Raw genomic sequence first — 15,705 nt, forward strand, 5'->3', positions numbered from 1 at the left:
TCATGATACTTTGTTGACTATTGAAACATTGTTGTGATATCTGGTTTAGGCTTTTAACTTTTATGAGGAAAACAAATTCTCAACTCAAAATTAGATGTTTTTACGGCTTGAAGAGTTTTTAAAAATTTAAGAAATAATGTAATACATATATTAAGTAATGGAAGGTCTTATACTAAAACAAAACAAACATTTTAGTACTGGGTTATCAATAACTACATACCTTGTTGTCAGAAAGATCTAAATGCTTGAGTGAGTTACTGTCCAACAAAGACATGGGAATTTTTTTGATTTTGTTGGACTTTGCTTCAAACTGTTTCAAGGTTGGCAAGTTCTTCAAAAAATAAATTTATTTCCATAAATCAGAAGATCATATTAAAGAGTTCATCAATTGCATTTTAATACCCTTGATGACACAATATAAGTTCTGATCAGGACAAGTAAAGTTGAATAAAATCTGTAATCTTGATCTTGAAATACAAACAGAATCTAACTTATTTGTTATATAGCTTTATATATTAGTTGCAGGGAACAATATTATTAATCCTTCCACATTCTTTATGTGGTGCTTCAATGTCAAGAGCCTGTAATTCAGTGGTTAACTTCTATCTTTGTCATTTTAACTCAGATGAATACCAGTAGTTATTGCATTGGCTTGCAATCATATCACATCTCCTTATTTTTGTATAGTTTTCACAAAAACTTTGTAAAAGTGATCATAACAATGAACATTTTTTTACCTGTACTTTTCCAACCCCAAAAAGCATGTCTCACCAGGGATGCAAAACATTGCTCAGGAAGAATTTGTTTGCTCTAAGAGAGGCCAGCTTTTGGAACAGCCTCCCAGAAAAAATTGTAAACTCCAACTTTTAACACCTTTAATATTCAGAACAGATTAGACAAATACAAGGAAGACCAAGAAATCATAGATCAAGATTTCAATTGAGATATCCCATCAATAGGAAGAGGCATCAACTTCAAACAAATGGAGAATGAGTTAGAGTCCATTATAGTGGTGCCAAAAGCATCCTGCTCTAAAAAACATCACTATAAGTATATATACATGTATTTAGTAAGTCACAAACCTTAAATAACTCCTCTGGTAATGTTTGTAGTTTGTTATAACTCATGCTTATCTTCTGCAGACATGTAAATTTGGCCCAAAATTCTCTGTCACAGTCTGATAGATTCTGTATATCACTAATTTTATTACTAGAAACATCCAGTAAAACAACTTCAATGTTATTATTTAGTACTACACTTGATCTTCTTGATTCGTTATCTGAAAAATAGTTCGTCAATTTATAAATTTTTATCCTGCAATTGGGTGTCCTACTATACAGATACAGCCCTACAGATATCGTTAATCTGTATCTGTATACTATACATATATCCCTTTAAAGGTCCGCCCACTGCCGGAGTGAGTGTTGTTTGAACCTGTGTGACCTCAGAATGTGTATTCCAGTTGCATTCCAATGACGATGACAATTGTCGATTTCAAAACTTGAATGTGTATGATTGTGTTACAAAATCAACCATGTCAATTTCAGCATGCATGTTTAGTGAATGTCAAGTCTGAAGCGTATGACAACTCGTACACTTCTGTTTCAAATTTGAAAATGTTTTGTTATTTGTTTTTACTGTTGAAATTAGTTGTTATGTTAAAATAGATAATTATTCACCTTGAGCGATGTATAATTGTTGACCATTCAAGATTCTTTTTTGCGAACCCGTTTTCAGCGTAATGTGTGATTTTGATATTACTACGCTGGCCGCAAGGGATTACAGATAAAAAAAAAAAGCTAAATATGTTAGTTTTTGTGTCTTTCAAAACACAAACAATATACAGAACTAATTGCAGGATAAAGACAATAACTGTTTAGTGTCGCTAAAAGCTCGCATACACCTTGTTTTCTAGCCTCGTACAAATACAGCTGATATTTAAAGACACTAAACAGTTATTGTCTATACAGTTTCTTTGGTTTGTACATAAATGATGCAAAAGGCAGAAAATAAAAACCCAGCTATACAAGGAGCCCATAATACATCCATCATATGAATATTGAGATTGTTGCAATGTAACTGCCTCTGTCCCTTATAACAATTCCGACCCATTATCTACTTTATCATTGATTAATACCATTGTTTTTACATTGGATAGAATTATAATTCTTTGTAAATAACATAAACTTATAATTTTAATATAAAATGAAGATGTGGTATGATTGCCAATGAGATAACTCTCCAAAAGAGACCAAAATGACACTATAGGTTAACGTACTGCCTTCAATAATGAGCCCATATCTTTTTAAGCATTTTCTGTACAAAAGCATCTTATATCTGTAAACGTGTTTTGTCACTTTTAAAAGCTGTTCATATATTGCTCTTCAGAATTCAAATTATTCTTTCCTTTTTACAGCACTTTGTTTATATGTTTATCTGTTTTTTCCTTAAAGCTCAGCATATTTACCTGAGAACAGAGAGTCTATACTTGAGTTACGGCTACCATCAAGACATTCATTGATTCTTCTTACAAGACTATTGTCATTCAAGTCATTTTCATTTCTGACTAAAGGTTGGTAAGGCTGAATAATAAAATAAAATTTAACTAAATAATTGTCCTCAATCAATGATACCTAAACAATAGATTAACCAATGTTAATTTAATTTTTTCAAGAGTAATGCTAGATGTGTTAAAATAATCAGAGCACTCAGTAATTCTACAGATAAAACAATCTTTCCAAAAACAGCCTGAATCAACAGGATTCCCCTGAACATTTTAAATGATTAATATGTACATAGACATCTACCTACAAAGGATTTGATTTTTAAAAAAATAATAAGAACAGTTGCACAATGAAATATGCCAATTATCAGATCATTTGTCTTAATCAGATGAAACCTGGTTTTATGATAGAAAAATATGACAGGAACATTTTTTCTTCAAAACGGTCCAAAATCTGGACTTTCTGGATTTTATTATGATGCAGGGTTGTTCCCTCATTCATGTATAATCAAATCTTTTTATTCATACTACATAAAACCTCTGCTGACACAAATAGTCTCACCTGATGCATGATTTGAAAGTATGCTAGGTCAAGACACAACACTATCAATTATTATAAATCCATCATGTTCCCATTATCATGAATTCAATAACATTATAATGTTGACCTGTATAATATCTGTGATAAAGACCTTATCCAAAAGCTAAAACCTTATATATGTCTAACTGATATTGTAACAGATACACATACTAACTTACATTGATTTGTCAAGTACATATAGAATAAAGGACTTTTTGTATTTTATACTGACTCATGGAAAAATATCAGGCGAGCCAGATAAAACACCTTTTTAAATTGTTCAAAAAAGCTAAACTTATTTTACTGAACAATGGCAAGTATTATACACCAAAAAAACTTTTTTTTTGCGAAAAATGTAACGCACAATTTTTATGAATGAATGGGAATGTTTCAATTGCGAATTGACCCAATATTTTTTATATTATGACCAGCAAGAGCACATTAAAGGAAAAATGTTCAAATAACCGTTACTTCAAAGGGATAAGTTAAAACCTGATCAGTAAGCTCAAAAATAAGGTAAAAGACATTGTCCAAGTCTATAACTATGATAACAATGATAAAAGACAAATATTTTTTTACAAAAAAACCCAAAATTCATATTGTTTAAGACCTGTAATAGGTTATATTAAAGTGGTGCATATTTTAAAAGTAAGCAATATTATCCCAATTTGAAAGTATCTGTTAAAAAAAATCAGCAAAGGAGTAAGTTCGGTAAGTGCCATATTTGGCCCCAATTATAAAGTTCATGGTTACAAGACAATAATTGTTTTAAGTTGCCTTAAAGACATGTGAGAATGTTAAACAGAGCTGTTTGTGTCAAAGTTTAATTCTAACAGGTTGATTTTTACATCCCAAAAAGGTCAAGATGAGGGATTTTGGTGAAATTTGACAAACTCAGCTGGATTTCAACCAAATAAAGGACCAGGAAACATAGAGCGCATGCGTCGACAAGCTTAATATTCAAATAAGACATGTTTAATGTCTTATCAAACATTATTTTAAAAGATCTTTGTTGTCGATGTATGCGCTATATGTTTCCTGTCAAATAATCTTTGGAAATTTACCCATTTTCATTGATTTTTTCGTGAAAAATCAATATGAGTACAACTTGTGACGTCATAATGAAACGCAGAAACGTAAAATTTTCAACAAAATGGCTTATATCCTATCTAGTCAATGTATTAGCTATAATTTATCGTGATATTAGTCAATACATTCCAATTTGAAATTTACGCTGAAAAAGGGGGCCATTTTAGGACCTTATCGAACATACTCCTTTAAATCTTTAAGGAAATAACATAGTACAGTATCAGACAGTACAGTTATTCATTTGAAAGTGTTAAAATCCTGTAAGCACATCATATATGTAGAAAAATTGCCTCAATTGTGTTTGATGACTGTTTATAATACACTAAAACTTAAAGCTTTTGACAGAGAGAGATAATTTGTATTAAGAATATATTGTTATGTAAGTTTTTCATATTTCTAGTTCTTACCAGTTTAGAATCTACTCCAATGAGATCAAGCTGTTCATAGGAATTATTCCTACTCATACCAGTTCTTGGTGAAGGACTTCTGGATTTTCTAGACCATGGTACTACAAGAAACACATAGTAATTAATAACAAATTAATGGGAGATAATTCATTATAAGTCAACAGAACATTAGATCAGAAAGAATATGTGATTTATGTAAAAGAAATGTGCATGGAGATGAATTTCATTACATATATGATTGTACTTTCTTTAATGCTGAATGGCTGAATTTTTTGCCAGCAGATATTTGTAAAGTTAAGAATTCTATGAATTTCTCTCTGAATTAATGAACAGCAAAGATAAATTTGTTCTTGTTGGCTTATCTAAGTTCTGTAAAATGGTAATGTCAGTTTACAAATGATATTTACCTTCCCATTTATTCATGCATTATTTCTTATTTGTTATATTGTTGTTCTATTATGCCTCATGTGAGGCCTTTAGTGAAATAAAATGTTTCAATGTTTTAACAGCATTATGAAACAAGAGGTACTGTCAAGTGATACCCAGCCACTAGCAAAGGAAAAGTTAACCCCCTAAAATTATTGAGACTGAGAACAAACTAGACGCTCTCAAGAGCCTGTGTTGCTCACCTTGGTCTATGTGCATAATAAACAATGGACACAGATAAATTCATGAAAAATTGTGTTTTGGTGATCATGATGTGTTTGTAGATCTTACTTTACTGAACATTCCTGTTGCTACAATTATTGCTCTCTATAATGAACTTGGCCCAATAATTAGTGGAAAATATTTTCTAAAAATTTACAAAAATTTATGAAAATTGTTTAAAAATGACTATAAAGGGCAATAATTCCTTAAGGGGTCAATTGACAATTTTGGTCATACTGACTTATTTGTAGATCTTACTTTGCTAAACATTATTGCTGTTTACAGTTTATCTTTATTTATAATGATATTCAAGATAATAACCAAAAACTGCAAAATTTCCTTAAAATGACAAATTCTGGGGCAGCAACCCAACAACGGGTTGTCTGTTTTGTCTGAAAATTTCAGGGCAGATATATCTTAACCTGATAAACAAATTAACTCCAGTCAGATTTGCTCTAAATTATTTGGTTTCAGAGATATAAGCCAAAATCTACATTCACCCATATGTACTATTTTTAGCCATGGTGGCCATCTTTGTTGGTTGGCAGGGTCACGGCACCCATTTTTAAAACTAGATACCCTAATGATGATTGTGGCCAAGTTTGGTTAAATTTGGCCCAGTAGTTTCAGGGGAGAAGATTTTTGTAAAAGTTTACAGAAGCCGGATGACGGACGCCAAGTGATGAGAAAAGCTCACTTGACCTTTCAGGTCAGGTGAGCTAAACAAATGGGGCACCTATGCTTTTAGGAGGAGTGTGGGATATAAATGTGAACTGTAGTGTTCATATGATTTGTTCAAGAAATCAAAAAAATTATTTGTATTAAAGACAAAATAGAGGTACACATAGGAAATTTATGATTAAAATGGTAATAAGGGGTCTAGGAGATGTTGGGTATCCCAATATGTACTATTACGTGTGCAATGTGTGATTAAGAGTTTAAGATACTGTGAATGTTTCACATAATTATTTCTAAGAGTTCAGAAGAATTTCCCAAAAAAAGTCAAAAGAAGATGAAGAACTCCCCCATCACTGTATATTGCCCCTTTAGAAATAAGGTGTTTAATAAAGTATCTTTTGATCTTATTTCTCTATGTAGTTTATACATTAGAGATATAACTGAATATTTTGACTGTTTTCTCTTAAGTATTTACTCTGTATCCTTTATTTTTTAGAAAGGCATTATTTCTACTTACCAGAAATTTTCTCTGGAAAATAAAGTTTTTCTGTGGATCCTTTATGTCTAGGGTCAGCTGGGTTGTATGGAACATTGGCTCCTGTCAAAGTTGTACATTTCCATTCATCTGCTTCTTGTTCAGAGGATTCAAAGACAGGAAATACAACTGATCAAAATCAAAGAAAGTGTTACAATACTATAATAAATATCATTAAATATGAGTACAATAAAAATGGATTAAATTCTGAAGAAAAAGTTGCAGTATTTTCAGGCTTATTTTGCCGTTAATTCACAACAAACACAAATATTACTTTATGCTATCATTAATCATGTTTTTAAACATCATAAGAAAGGCTTTCAAAAAGTGGGAAAATAAGCCTTGATGACAAAATTTTATGTTGTTCACTAAAGTGACATCATAACAAGATTAATCATATTTTTTAAGAAAATCAGAGAATTGTAAAAACATTTTGGCTGTCTTAACCTAGAGCACAAAAGTTACTAAAAAATTTATGCCTTTCAGTAAATAAACACTTTCTGTTTAAATCTTTTTATGGTGATGGTTGAGTTCCTTACTATTCCTTAGCATTGACATGTCAAATCATCACGGTTTGCATATCTTTTTAAATACATTTGATTTTAGGCCCAAATGATACCTATTACTTTGATATTTTTTCAGTGAAGTTGCAGTGGTGAGTACCATTTAATCATGAACATGAATATAAAACATGTCATTTTTCTGTATTGCAAGCAAAACAAGTAAGCAAGTAATCAAGGTGTTGTAATTTAAAGATGTCCAAGGATAGGAGAAGTTTCACCAAATGGTGCATTCGATCCTAAAACCTGCAACCCCAATATGACAATATCCCGAACATTATTTAAAGAATAATCATTGTCATGTATAAGTTTACCTTCATTAGGATTTTCATTTATTTCAAATTCTTCTGTTAGATCCAACCACTCTCTGCTGGTTCTGGGGCTCATTATGGGGGACAATTGATTAAAAGCCGGTAACTGTTTTCCCTTCAACTTCAGCATACTATCAGAATTTGATCTGGCCATCTTCATTATAATTGGCTCTGTCTTTACTATTCCTTAACAACAGACAAATAAATACATCACATTAGTCATGAGTGGCTCTTTATAGCTTGCTTTTATGTGTGAGCCAAGTTCTGTGCTGTAGGCTTTACTTTGACCTATAATGGTTTACTTTTTACACATTGTGACTTGGATGTAGAATTGTCTCATTAGCACTCATATGGGATCTTTGTGAGGGGGGCTTCTCGGTGCCATAATAACGTATGTAATTTCCTGTGTCCTGGCGGTTTTCGTTTCCAGTTTTCAAACTTAATTATTTGATTTTCAAGTGTCATGCTTCAAAAAAATTCAGCCAATCCCACGTCACGCTTAGACACCAATGAAACCTACCTCATATCACATCTCACTTCTATATATCAGTCATTCTGACAGAACAGATTTCTACCCATATTATGTTTCATCTTATTGTTGAATTTCTGTCTTATTGACTTTTATGGTCTCATTACCTTTAAGGGATTTTTGAATTAGTAAATAAATCTTTAAGACAGTATATATTAAGATTGCATGTCAAGCATTCAAAACAATCTGAACTGCTCTCGAATAACAAAAAAAACAAAACAATTAAAAATAATTTTTAAATCATGTCAGTGGAGAGATTAACAAATCCTTATCTAGATTACATACCTTGATCTGGACTTTCAGATTCATTTTCCTTTAGAATTACTGAAGAATCTGATTTTATCTTGTATCTAAAGAACTTATGCCTTCCAAATGTCTTCATCATGTCAGAATCACTCTTAGTATATGCTAGAAGTCTATGATTTTTTCTATCATGGCTGTTTTTTATTCTGTAGGCTAAGTGCTTGCTCAAATCTAGAATGCAAATAGTAATATTTTTGTCTGTTTTTTTTGCAATAATAAGTTGGGGTATTTTAGCAATCAGTGGTGATTTTTGTTGATTCTTTTCAAATCTATTGATTGATCACATTATTTTATTTAGGTGTTATATAAAAATATTAAAGGTATTTCAAACATTTCAAAAATAGCTAGAGTTGCGTGCAGTAGCAAATTTTAATCAGATTATTTTAAGACTTTATAAACTTAGTTCTAATTTTCACAATCTACCTCTTTTTTTGAATTATAAAATCTACACAAGGTATCAACAAAGTGAAAATTCTAAGTATAGGAAGCTAATATTTTCCTGTTTTACCTGAATCGTTTCTTATTAATTTGGCAAATGCAACAGTCAACCAATCCGCCTTTAATGTTTCTAATCCAAGATTGTTCCACAATGCCTGCTTTCCTACAACGATAATAGTTATAATTTATTTTATGAATGTAAATGAATAAAAGACTTGCAATTAACTGTAGATCTTCATTTCAGCAGCATCAAAATAAATATTTTGTCCGGAAAAGGGAAATGAAAGATATCAAATTAAACAGACAACGCCATGGCTAAAAAAAGAAACAGACAAACAACAGTAACCAAACAACAAAGAAAACCAGATTGAGTAACACAAACCCCGCCAAAAACTGGGGGTGATCTCAGATGACACTAGGTGATTCTAAACACTTGTTTTTATTGGAAAACATTATTGCACCATTAATTGCAATTCCCTCAAACAAACCTAATAAGTTTTGGGGGATGATTTATTTAAAAGATTTCACTGTGTGATATCTTATAAATTCTCTTAATGAATATTAAATAATTTGAGTCAGGTCAACAATTGATGATGAATTTAAAATCTTCAATAGGTTGAAGGTACCTTACTACATTTTTAAGCATATGTTATCATTAAAACTTTACTCTTTATAAAAATATGATGCAACATTTAATAGAATAAACTGTAATTTGTAAACATCAGTTGGATGACTCATCAGATCAGATTTGATTAATTAAAATTTCTGTGTGGATGATGCCTGCATAGCAGGAGACACTCATCCTGTCAAGGCACTGTCTCATTCCTTTTGGTGTTCAAGAGAACCCACCTTTTTCGTCTGTTATTTTGATTTGTCTTTTCTTTACCAATTTACTAGATTTAAACATCAGTAATCTACTGTTGCCCTTATAGACAACTTTAGAGTCCAATGCATTTCTGTCCAAAACTCTGGTTTAAGTGAACATCATTGGTGCGTTTAGGGGCATCATAACTTATGTTCCCATGTGGAGTGAGTGGTTTGAAAACTATGTTGCTATATTGCACCAGCTATTCAACAAATTGAATTTTCATAATTGACAATCAGCAATGCTGTCATTAGGGAATTGTGATTAAGTACCTACAGAACAAACATTATTTCTAGTTCATCCTGCACAATGACTATCACTAAGATGCTTGATGAACCTAAATAGTGCATGGATACAGGCAATCCCCTCTATCTGGTAAATGATGTCATAAAGGAATGCATAATTGACAAGGTTTTTTTTCCCGGTGAAGGACAACTCGAAAATGGTTTATTATACAACTTTCACATATATCCAGTATTGTATTTACCTGATCTGTCACCTATACAGCCTAATATATGACCAGTTATAACATTTGCTACAATTGTGTCTTGTCCAACCTCCAAACTCAGCTTCAATGGCTTGTGAAGATTGCTTATGTCCTATATCAAATATATTAAATTATAGGATAAAGTTTTAGCCATTATATTATTATAATAAATTCATATTTAAGTAAAAAAGTAAATATAACTTATGTTTGTTCAACAAACGTATCTGTTTCAGAAATTGTGGCAAATAGCATATCTAGAGATCCATAAGAAATGTCTATATACAGAAATAAAATCAAAGTGCTTGTGAGCCCTGAAGGGTAAAGATTGCTTTCATTTTGCAGTTTTGTGAAGTGTTATATAAATCATTGAATTGTATTTGCTAGTCAAGTTAAAAAAAAAAATGAGTTGAGTTATCTCCCTTTGTTTAGGATTTTACATTTTTCATACACCATGCATTACTTACGTTATTTTTAAGAAGAAAAAATGTTTTCTATTCAAGTAAGGTAATTCAAATACACATCATATTCTAATTTAAAATTCATAGTATAACATTAAATTACCAATATATGACATTGACAGGATAATTTTAAATAATGATCACTTCACTGAACTATATTGTTTGAACTATCAAAAGTAGTGATAATCCTTGATGGATATAAATATCAAGTTAGTACCATTGGGTTTTGATTGTGTTTTTATGCAATCTTTACACAAAACCTGATGTAAGACAAAGAGATTGAATAATCTGAAATTACCATTTCATTTGGCAAAGTAAATAATGAAATCAGCAAATCAGCAAACCCCCCCCTAAATGATATTTGTTAGATATTGTCTTTGTTGGTTCCTAAAACCTATAGTTTCTAGAAAGACAGATCAACCAGGCCAAGTGTCCTAAAAATGTAATATTGTCATTAAAGGGCAAACACTCCTTTAAAAAGTCTTCTGACAGTTTTGACATAAATAGAGAGATGTTAGATCTCACATCCCTAATACTTCTTCTCCATTAAATTTTCTTTATCTATATGGGTTTTCAAGATAACAAGACAACACTTGTATTTAAACCTCTGTATTCTATCTTTAACCGTTTAGTTGATTGGCAGATGGGATTATTGGACATGCTTTTGTAAACTACAAAATGTCCTGATAATCATTGTGGCTAAGTTTGGTTAAGTTCGGCCAAGAAGATTCAGAGAAGAGTTTTTAAAATGAAATAAAGACGACAAAAGACCTGTGGCCAGGATGAGCTAAAAATAAAAAGCCACAAAATTAAAGGTTTTGAAATTGAGGTAGGAAATGCAGTTATTGATATCTAAACTTACATGTTTCAGAAACAGCCTGACAAGATCTTCATCCTGGTTTATAACAGCATGACACAGTGGTGTAGTCTCTCCATCAGTGTAATTAACATCTGCTCCTAATTCCAACAAACATTCAGCTCCCTACAAAATAAAAGTAGTACCCATTATTTTACTCACAAGTATTATCATATTAGCTCATCTTTCATTCAGATTAATCACACCCCTTCCCTCCTAAATCACAAGCAAACCATATCTCTAAAAAATAAAAAGACCAATTACAGTACAAATGTGTAGTTAATATGGAAAAATCTTGAGGAAAACTATTGATGATGCTCATCTGAGTCAAATGATGCTGTTACCTTACCTACCAAATATTATCAGGACCAATCTAAATTTGAATTAAGATATCTAATATAAAAGTCACTGATGTCTGAAATAACAAGCATTCTGAGAGTATTGCACGGCAATACATAGTTCTCTACTGGGTAAAAATTACATTATACTGGAACAAAATGCTAACTTGTTCTATAACTTGTCATGGTGTAAACAAAAAGAAAATATCAAGTCATTATATTTAAGCAGATCTAAAAACAGTGTGAAAAACTGATTATAGGGGTCAATTTTTCTCTAAAATTAGATATGATGTAATACAATGTATATCTATTTTTAAATTATAATCAAATATAGTTCATCGTTCATAGAAATATTTTTTCTTTCATTTGTCACTAACTAATATAGATTTGTAACTTATCTATAAAATGTCAACAACTTTTATCTATACAAAAAATGACCTCTCTCTTTGTATAGAAATATGGCTAACATAAAACTCTAACATTAGATATGGATTTTTATATGAACCATAACTCTGGACATAATCATCAGACCAGAACAAAATTTGAACTTGTTCTATAACTTGTCATGATAAAACTATAACAAGTATCAAATCAACATCTTCAAGAACGAAGAAAAACAGTGTGGAAAACTGATTTGCTGGACGGACGGACGGACGGACAGACAGACAGAGACAGACAGACAAGACAGGGTGCACACCTAAAGTCCCCTTCGACTTTGTCGGTAGGGGTCTAAAACCAAATGTTGACTCTGGCATTGACAGAATTTGTGATCATCTCACCTTCATGTCACAGGAGAGACAAAAATTGGCTACAATACTATTTGGTAGTGCAGATTCATTGAAAAACTCAAGTCTATATTATGAAGAGTTGCATTGCCAAAGGTCAGGCAATAACCCAACATATAAACAAACAAAAAAAATTACAATGACAACTTATGCTGGCTCTTAAAGCTTACCACCAATACTCCTTTAGTACAACTACACAACATCTTGGATTTTAAATCTGGTGTCAACCCCATCACGTATAAACATTCACAGATCAAATCCTTTATCTCTGAAAAAGAAATCAAAGCATCTACATTCAACAAAATATTTCAAAATCTTATGAAAATGCTGCATCTTTAACTGTTGATGCTTGAAAGCGTGAAGTAGAAGGGTTGATCACTCACAAACAATTTAATCATGCCACATTCTTTACATGCCTATCCCAGGTCAGGAGTCCCTGTGGGTTTGTTGATTACTGTTTGTCGTATTTGTTTTAAATTTATCATTTTGCAATGAATCTGACTGTTTCATTTTTCTGTTTCACATTTTCATGTCAGGTCCTTTTATAGCTGGCTATATGGTACGGTTTTGCTAATTGGTAAAGGCTGTGTGGTGACTTACATCATGATCATTCAGACTCTGGTTGAGAGTTTACTCATTAGCAACAAGTAACATCTCAATATCTTGATATACATTTGAATATTCATACATGAACAGCCTACTGACAATTTTCCTGGGTTCTTGTCCTCCAAAATTCATTTATTGTGAACAACAAAATTAAAGCACCTACCTGCATCTTCATCTGATTCCAGTAAATTAAACAGTATCTGATGACATCCTTTTTCTACCAGACTGTCACTTATTTCTTTTCCTGTTTCAGCTAGAATTTGTAGAGCTACACAAGCCTGCAATGCAATCGTTATATGATATTGAATATCTATCAGACATCATATGCTTTTTTTTTATATAAATTACCATCTCTATCAAATTTGTAAGAAAACATTGAAAGACTAATCAAAGTTCATGTTATATAATGCTTAAACAGGAAAAAATTAACAAAAGTTTAAAATACTGTAACTCAGGAAATTTTCTTGATTTACAAATTGAATTTAAATATGTGCCGTATTGAATTCGCAGTATCCTATGTTTATACTTTTAGATATAAACTACATATTTGAATGCAAAGTCATTTCTATAGAGTCTATGGTGCATGAGCTAAGGTACATTCCCAGACAGACAAAATATACCATAATATATCATTTAAAGGAGTTAGAAATGAAATTACCTCTTTCAAAACCCCATTATTATCTGAATGTGTAACTAAAGATTTATATAAAGTATCAGCTAGACCAGAACATATCTCTCTGTCTCTACACATCTTCTTGTCAGCTAGCAGCTGTATCAGTATTAATCCTTTCTTCTGTAAATCTACAAAAACATTGTTGCATAAGGACTTTTATATATATTAATTAGCTCTGAATAAAAGTGACACCTAACATCCACGTATTCCAACATCAGTCTGAATTCCGATAGCAAAAAATCTTATTCGGAAGACTCCGTATACATACTATAAGTACTTTATTGTAATTAAATTACAAAATATTGATCACATGATGCTAGTATTACTAGACTTTCAATTGCTTTTAATCAATCCGACATTAATATAATGTTTCGGCGGTTTTTGTATTATATGCTAATGATAAATGTATAACATTTATGAAAGGGTTTAAGCATTGTAGGCCCGCCATCATCAGGGATTTACCTATATCAATTTATTTTAATTTTGTCGTTGTCAATAGATCTGCAATATTTTTATGCTTTTTATAAGCTATTATTGGTTTGCTTGAAAATATTTCGTTGCAAACTGCATCCTGTTTTAGTAGGTCCCAATGTTTACTAATGCATTGTTTTAATTTATGAATGCATGGATTAAATTTCGTTGCCAATACTAAAGGAATTTCCTTTGTATTTTGTTTGGCCTTTTTTCTTATTAAATCAGATCTATTACATGATAATGCCTCAGTTATGTACTTTTCGATTTCAATCTCCTTGTATCCTCTCTTTAATAAGTTCGATCTGAACTGTAACAAAATATATTGTAAATCAACATCATTATTTGTTGTTCTAATGTATCTGATTACTTCGCCCTTGATAAACCCTGCAAACACATGTCTGCTGTGACAGCTTTTACGATCTAGATAAAGGAAGGCATTTGTCGGTTTAAAGTGTGTTTTCACATCCAAAATATTTTCATTAGAAAATCTAGTTCCTTTGAAAATATTAACATCAAGAAATATTATTTCTTTAGATGAGAATTCTAGTGTGAATTTCAGGAACGGATGATGATTATTAGCTAACTTTAGCAAATCCTTTATTTCCTTCGAATCGCCGTGATATATTAATATAATATCATCACGATACTTTCCATAGAAAAATATATTTTTTCTATGTTCAAACTTAGAAAGAATTTCTTTCATAATTTTATACATGAGTATATCACAGATTTCCGGGCTAGGCACGGCTCCTATTGCGGCTCCTATTCTTTGCTTATATAGCTGTCCATTAAAATCAAAAATGTTGTTCTCTAAAATTGATCTGAGGAGATAGATTAAATCATCCGTCGGTGGGCATTTGATTTTGTAATCTGATTTATCAATTTGATCATACGAAATTCTAACTGCCGATAATAATTCATCAATCGGGCAATTAGTGTACATTGATACTACATCAAAACTACACAGCCAGCAATCTGCATTAGGCTTAATTCTTTCCAACTTGTATATTAGATCAGACGTATCCTTTATATACGTGTGTTGTTTTTGTACCATAGGTACTAAAAAATAATCGATATAGCGTCCAATAAATTCTGTGACAGTACCAATCTGAGATATGATTGGCCGACATGGCGGCATTATGTTATCAATGTTAAACCCATATTTATTGATTTTTACTAATTCCGATTCATTTAATCGGTGTATTTTAGGCAAGATATGCATATACCCAGGTCCATAATCAATTTGATTACCATTATTAAGGTAATTAAATGTGGAGTAATCTATAACACCTTTGGTGTACATGCCTTTGACATATGTATTGATATTACATCTAAGTGCTTTTAGGTCAAAGTTTTTCAATTTGGTGTAATGCTGTGTATTTAATTGGCGATCGCCTTCAAGAAGGTAATTGACCTTATCTAAAATAACAACATTGTTACTTTTATCGGCTTTCTTAATGATTAATGATTCATCATTTAACAGAGAAGAAATGCCGGACCTCTGTGAAAGACTTAGATTGTTTCGAAATTTTCGAATTTGCATTGAAGATAGTTCGTGCTTTGTATTAAACAGGTAATTTTC

General features: G+C 31.4%; 1 protein-coding gene across 1 annotated transcript in view; it reads right to left on the bottom strand.

Moving 5' to 3' along the window:
* The window catches only part of LOC139514345 (leucine-rich repeat serine/threonine-protein kinase 2-like), a 92,077-nt gene that overhangs the window by 51,485 nt on the left and 24,887 nt on the right, over positions 1 to 15,705 (bottom strand). Inside the window, exons 17-29 of the mRNA XM_071303456.1 lie at positions 13,635 to 13,777; positions 13,140 to 13,254; positions 12,541 to 12,638; positions 11,254 to 11,373; positions 9,934 to 10,045; positions 8,652 to 8,744; positions 8,126 to 8,314; positions 7,315 to 7,497; positions 6,423 to 6,569; positions 4,580 to 4,680; positions 2,468 to 2,582; positions 1,083 to 1,279; positions 221 to 331 (exon numbers count right to left, since the gene is read on the bottom strand). Of these exons, the coding sequence (XP_071159557.1) occupies positions 221 to 331; positions 1,083 to 1,279; positions 2,468 to 2,582; positions 4,580 to 4,680; positions 6,423 to 6,569; positions 7,315 to 7,497; positions 8,126 to 8,314; positions 8,652 to 8,744; positions 9,934 to 10,045; positions 11,254 to 11,373; positions 12,541 to 12,638; positions 13,140 to 13,254; positions 13,635 to 13,777 (1,724 nt within the window). The remainder of the gene's footprint in view (positions 1 to 220; positions 332 to 1,082; positions 1,280 to 2,467; positions 2,583 to 4,579; positions 4,681 to 6,422; positions 6,570 to 7,314; positions 7,498 to 8,125; positions 8,315 to 8,651; positions 8,745 to 9,933; positions 10,046 to 11,253; positions 11,374 to 12,540; positions 12,639 to 13,139; positions 13,255 to 13,634; positions 13,778 to 15,705) is intronic.

Source organism: Mytilus edulis, chromosome 1 (assembly GCF_963676685.1).
Source record: "Mytilus edulis chromosome 1, xbMytEdul2.2, whole genome shotgun sequence".
Taxonomy (NCBI): Eukaryota; Metazoa; Mollusca; class Bivalvia; order Mytilida; family Mytilidae; genus Mytilus; species Mytilus edulis.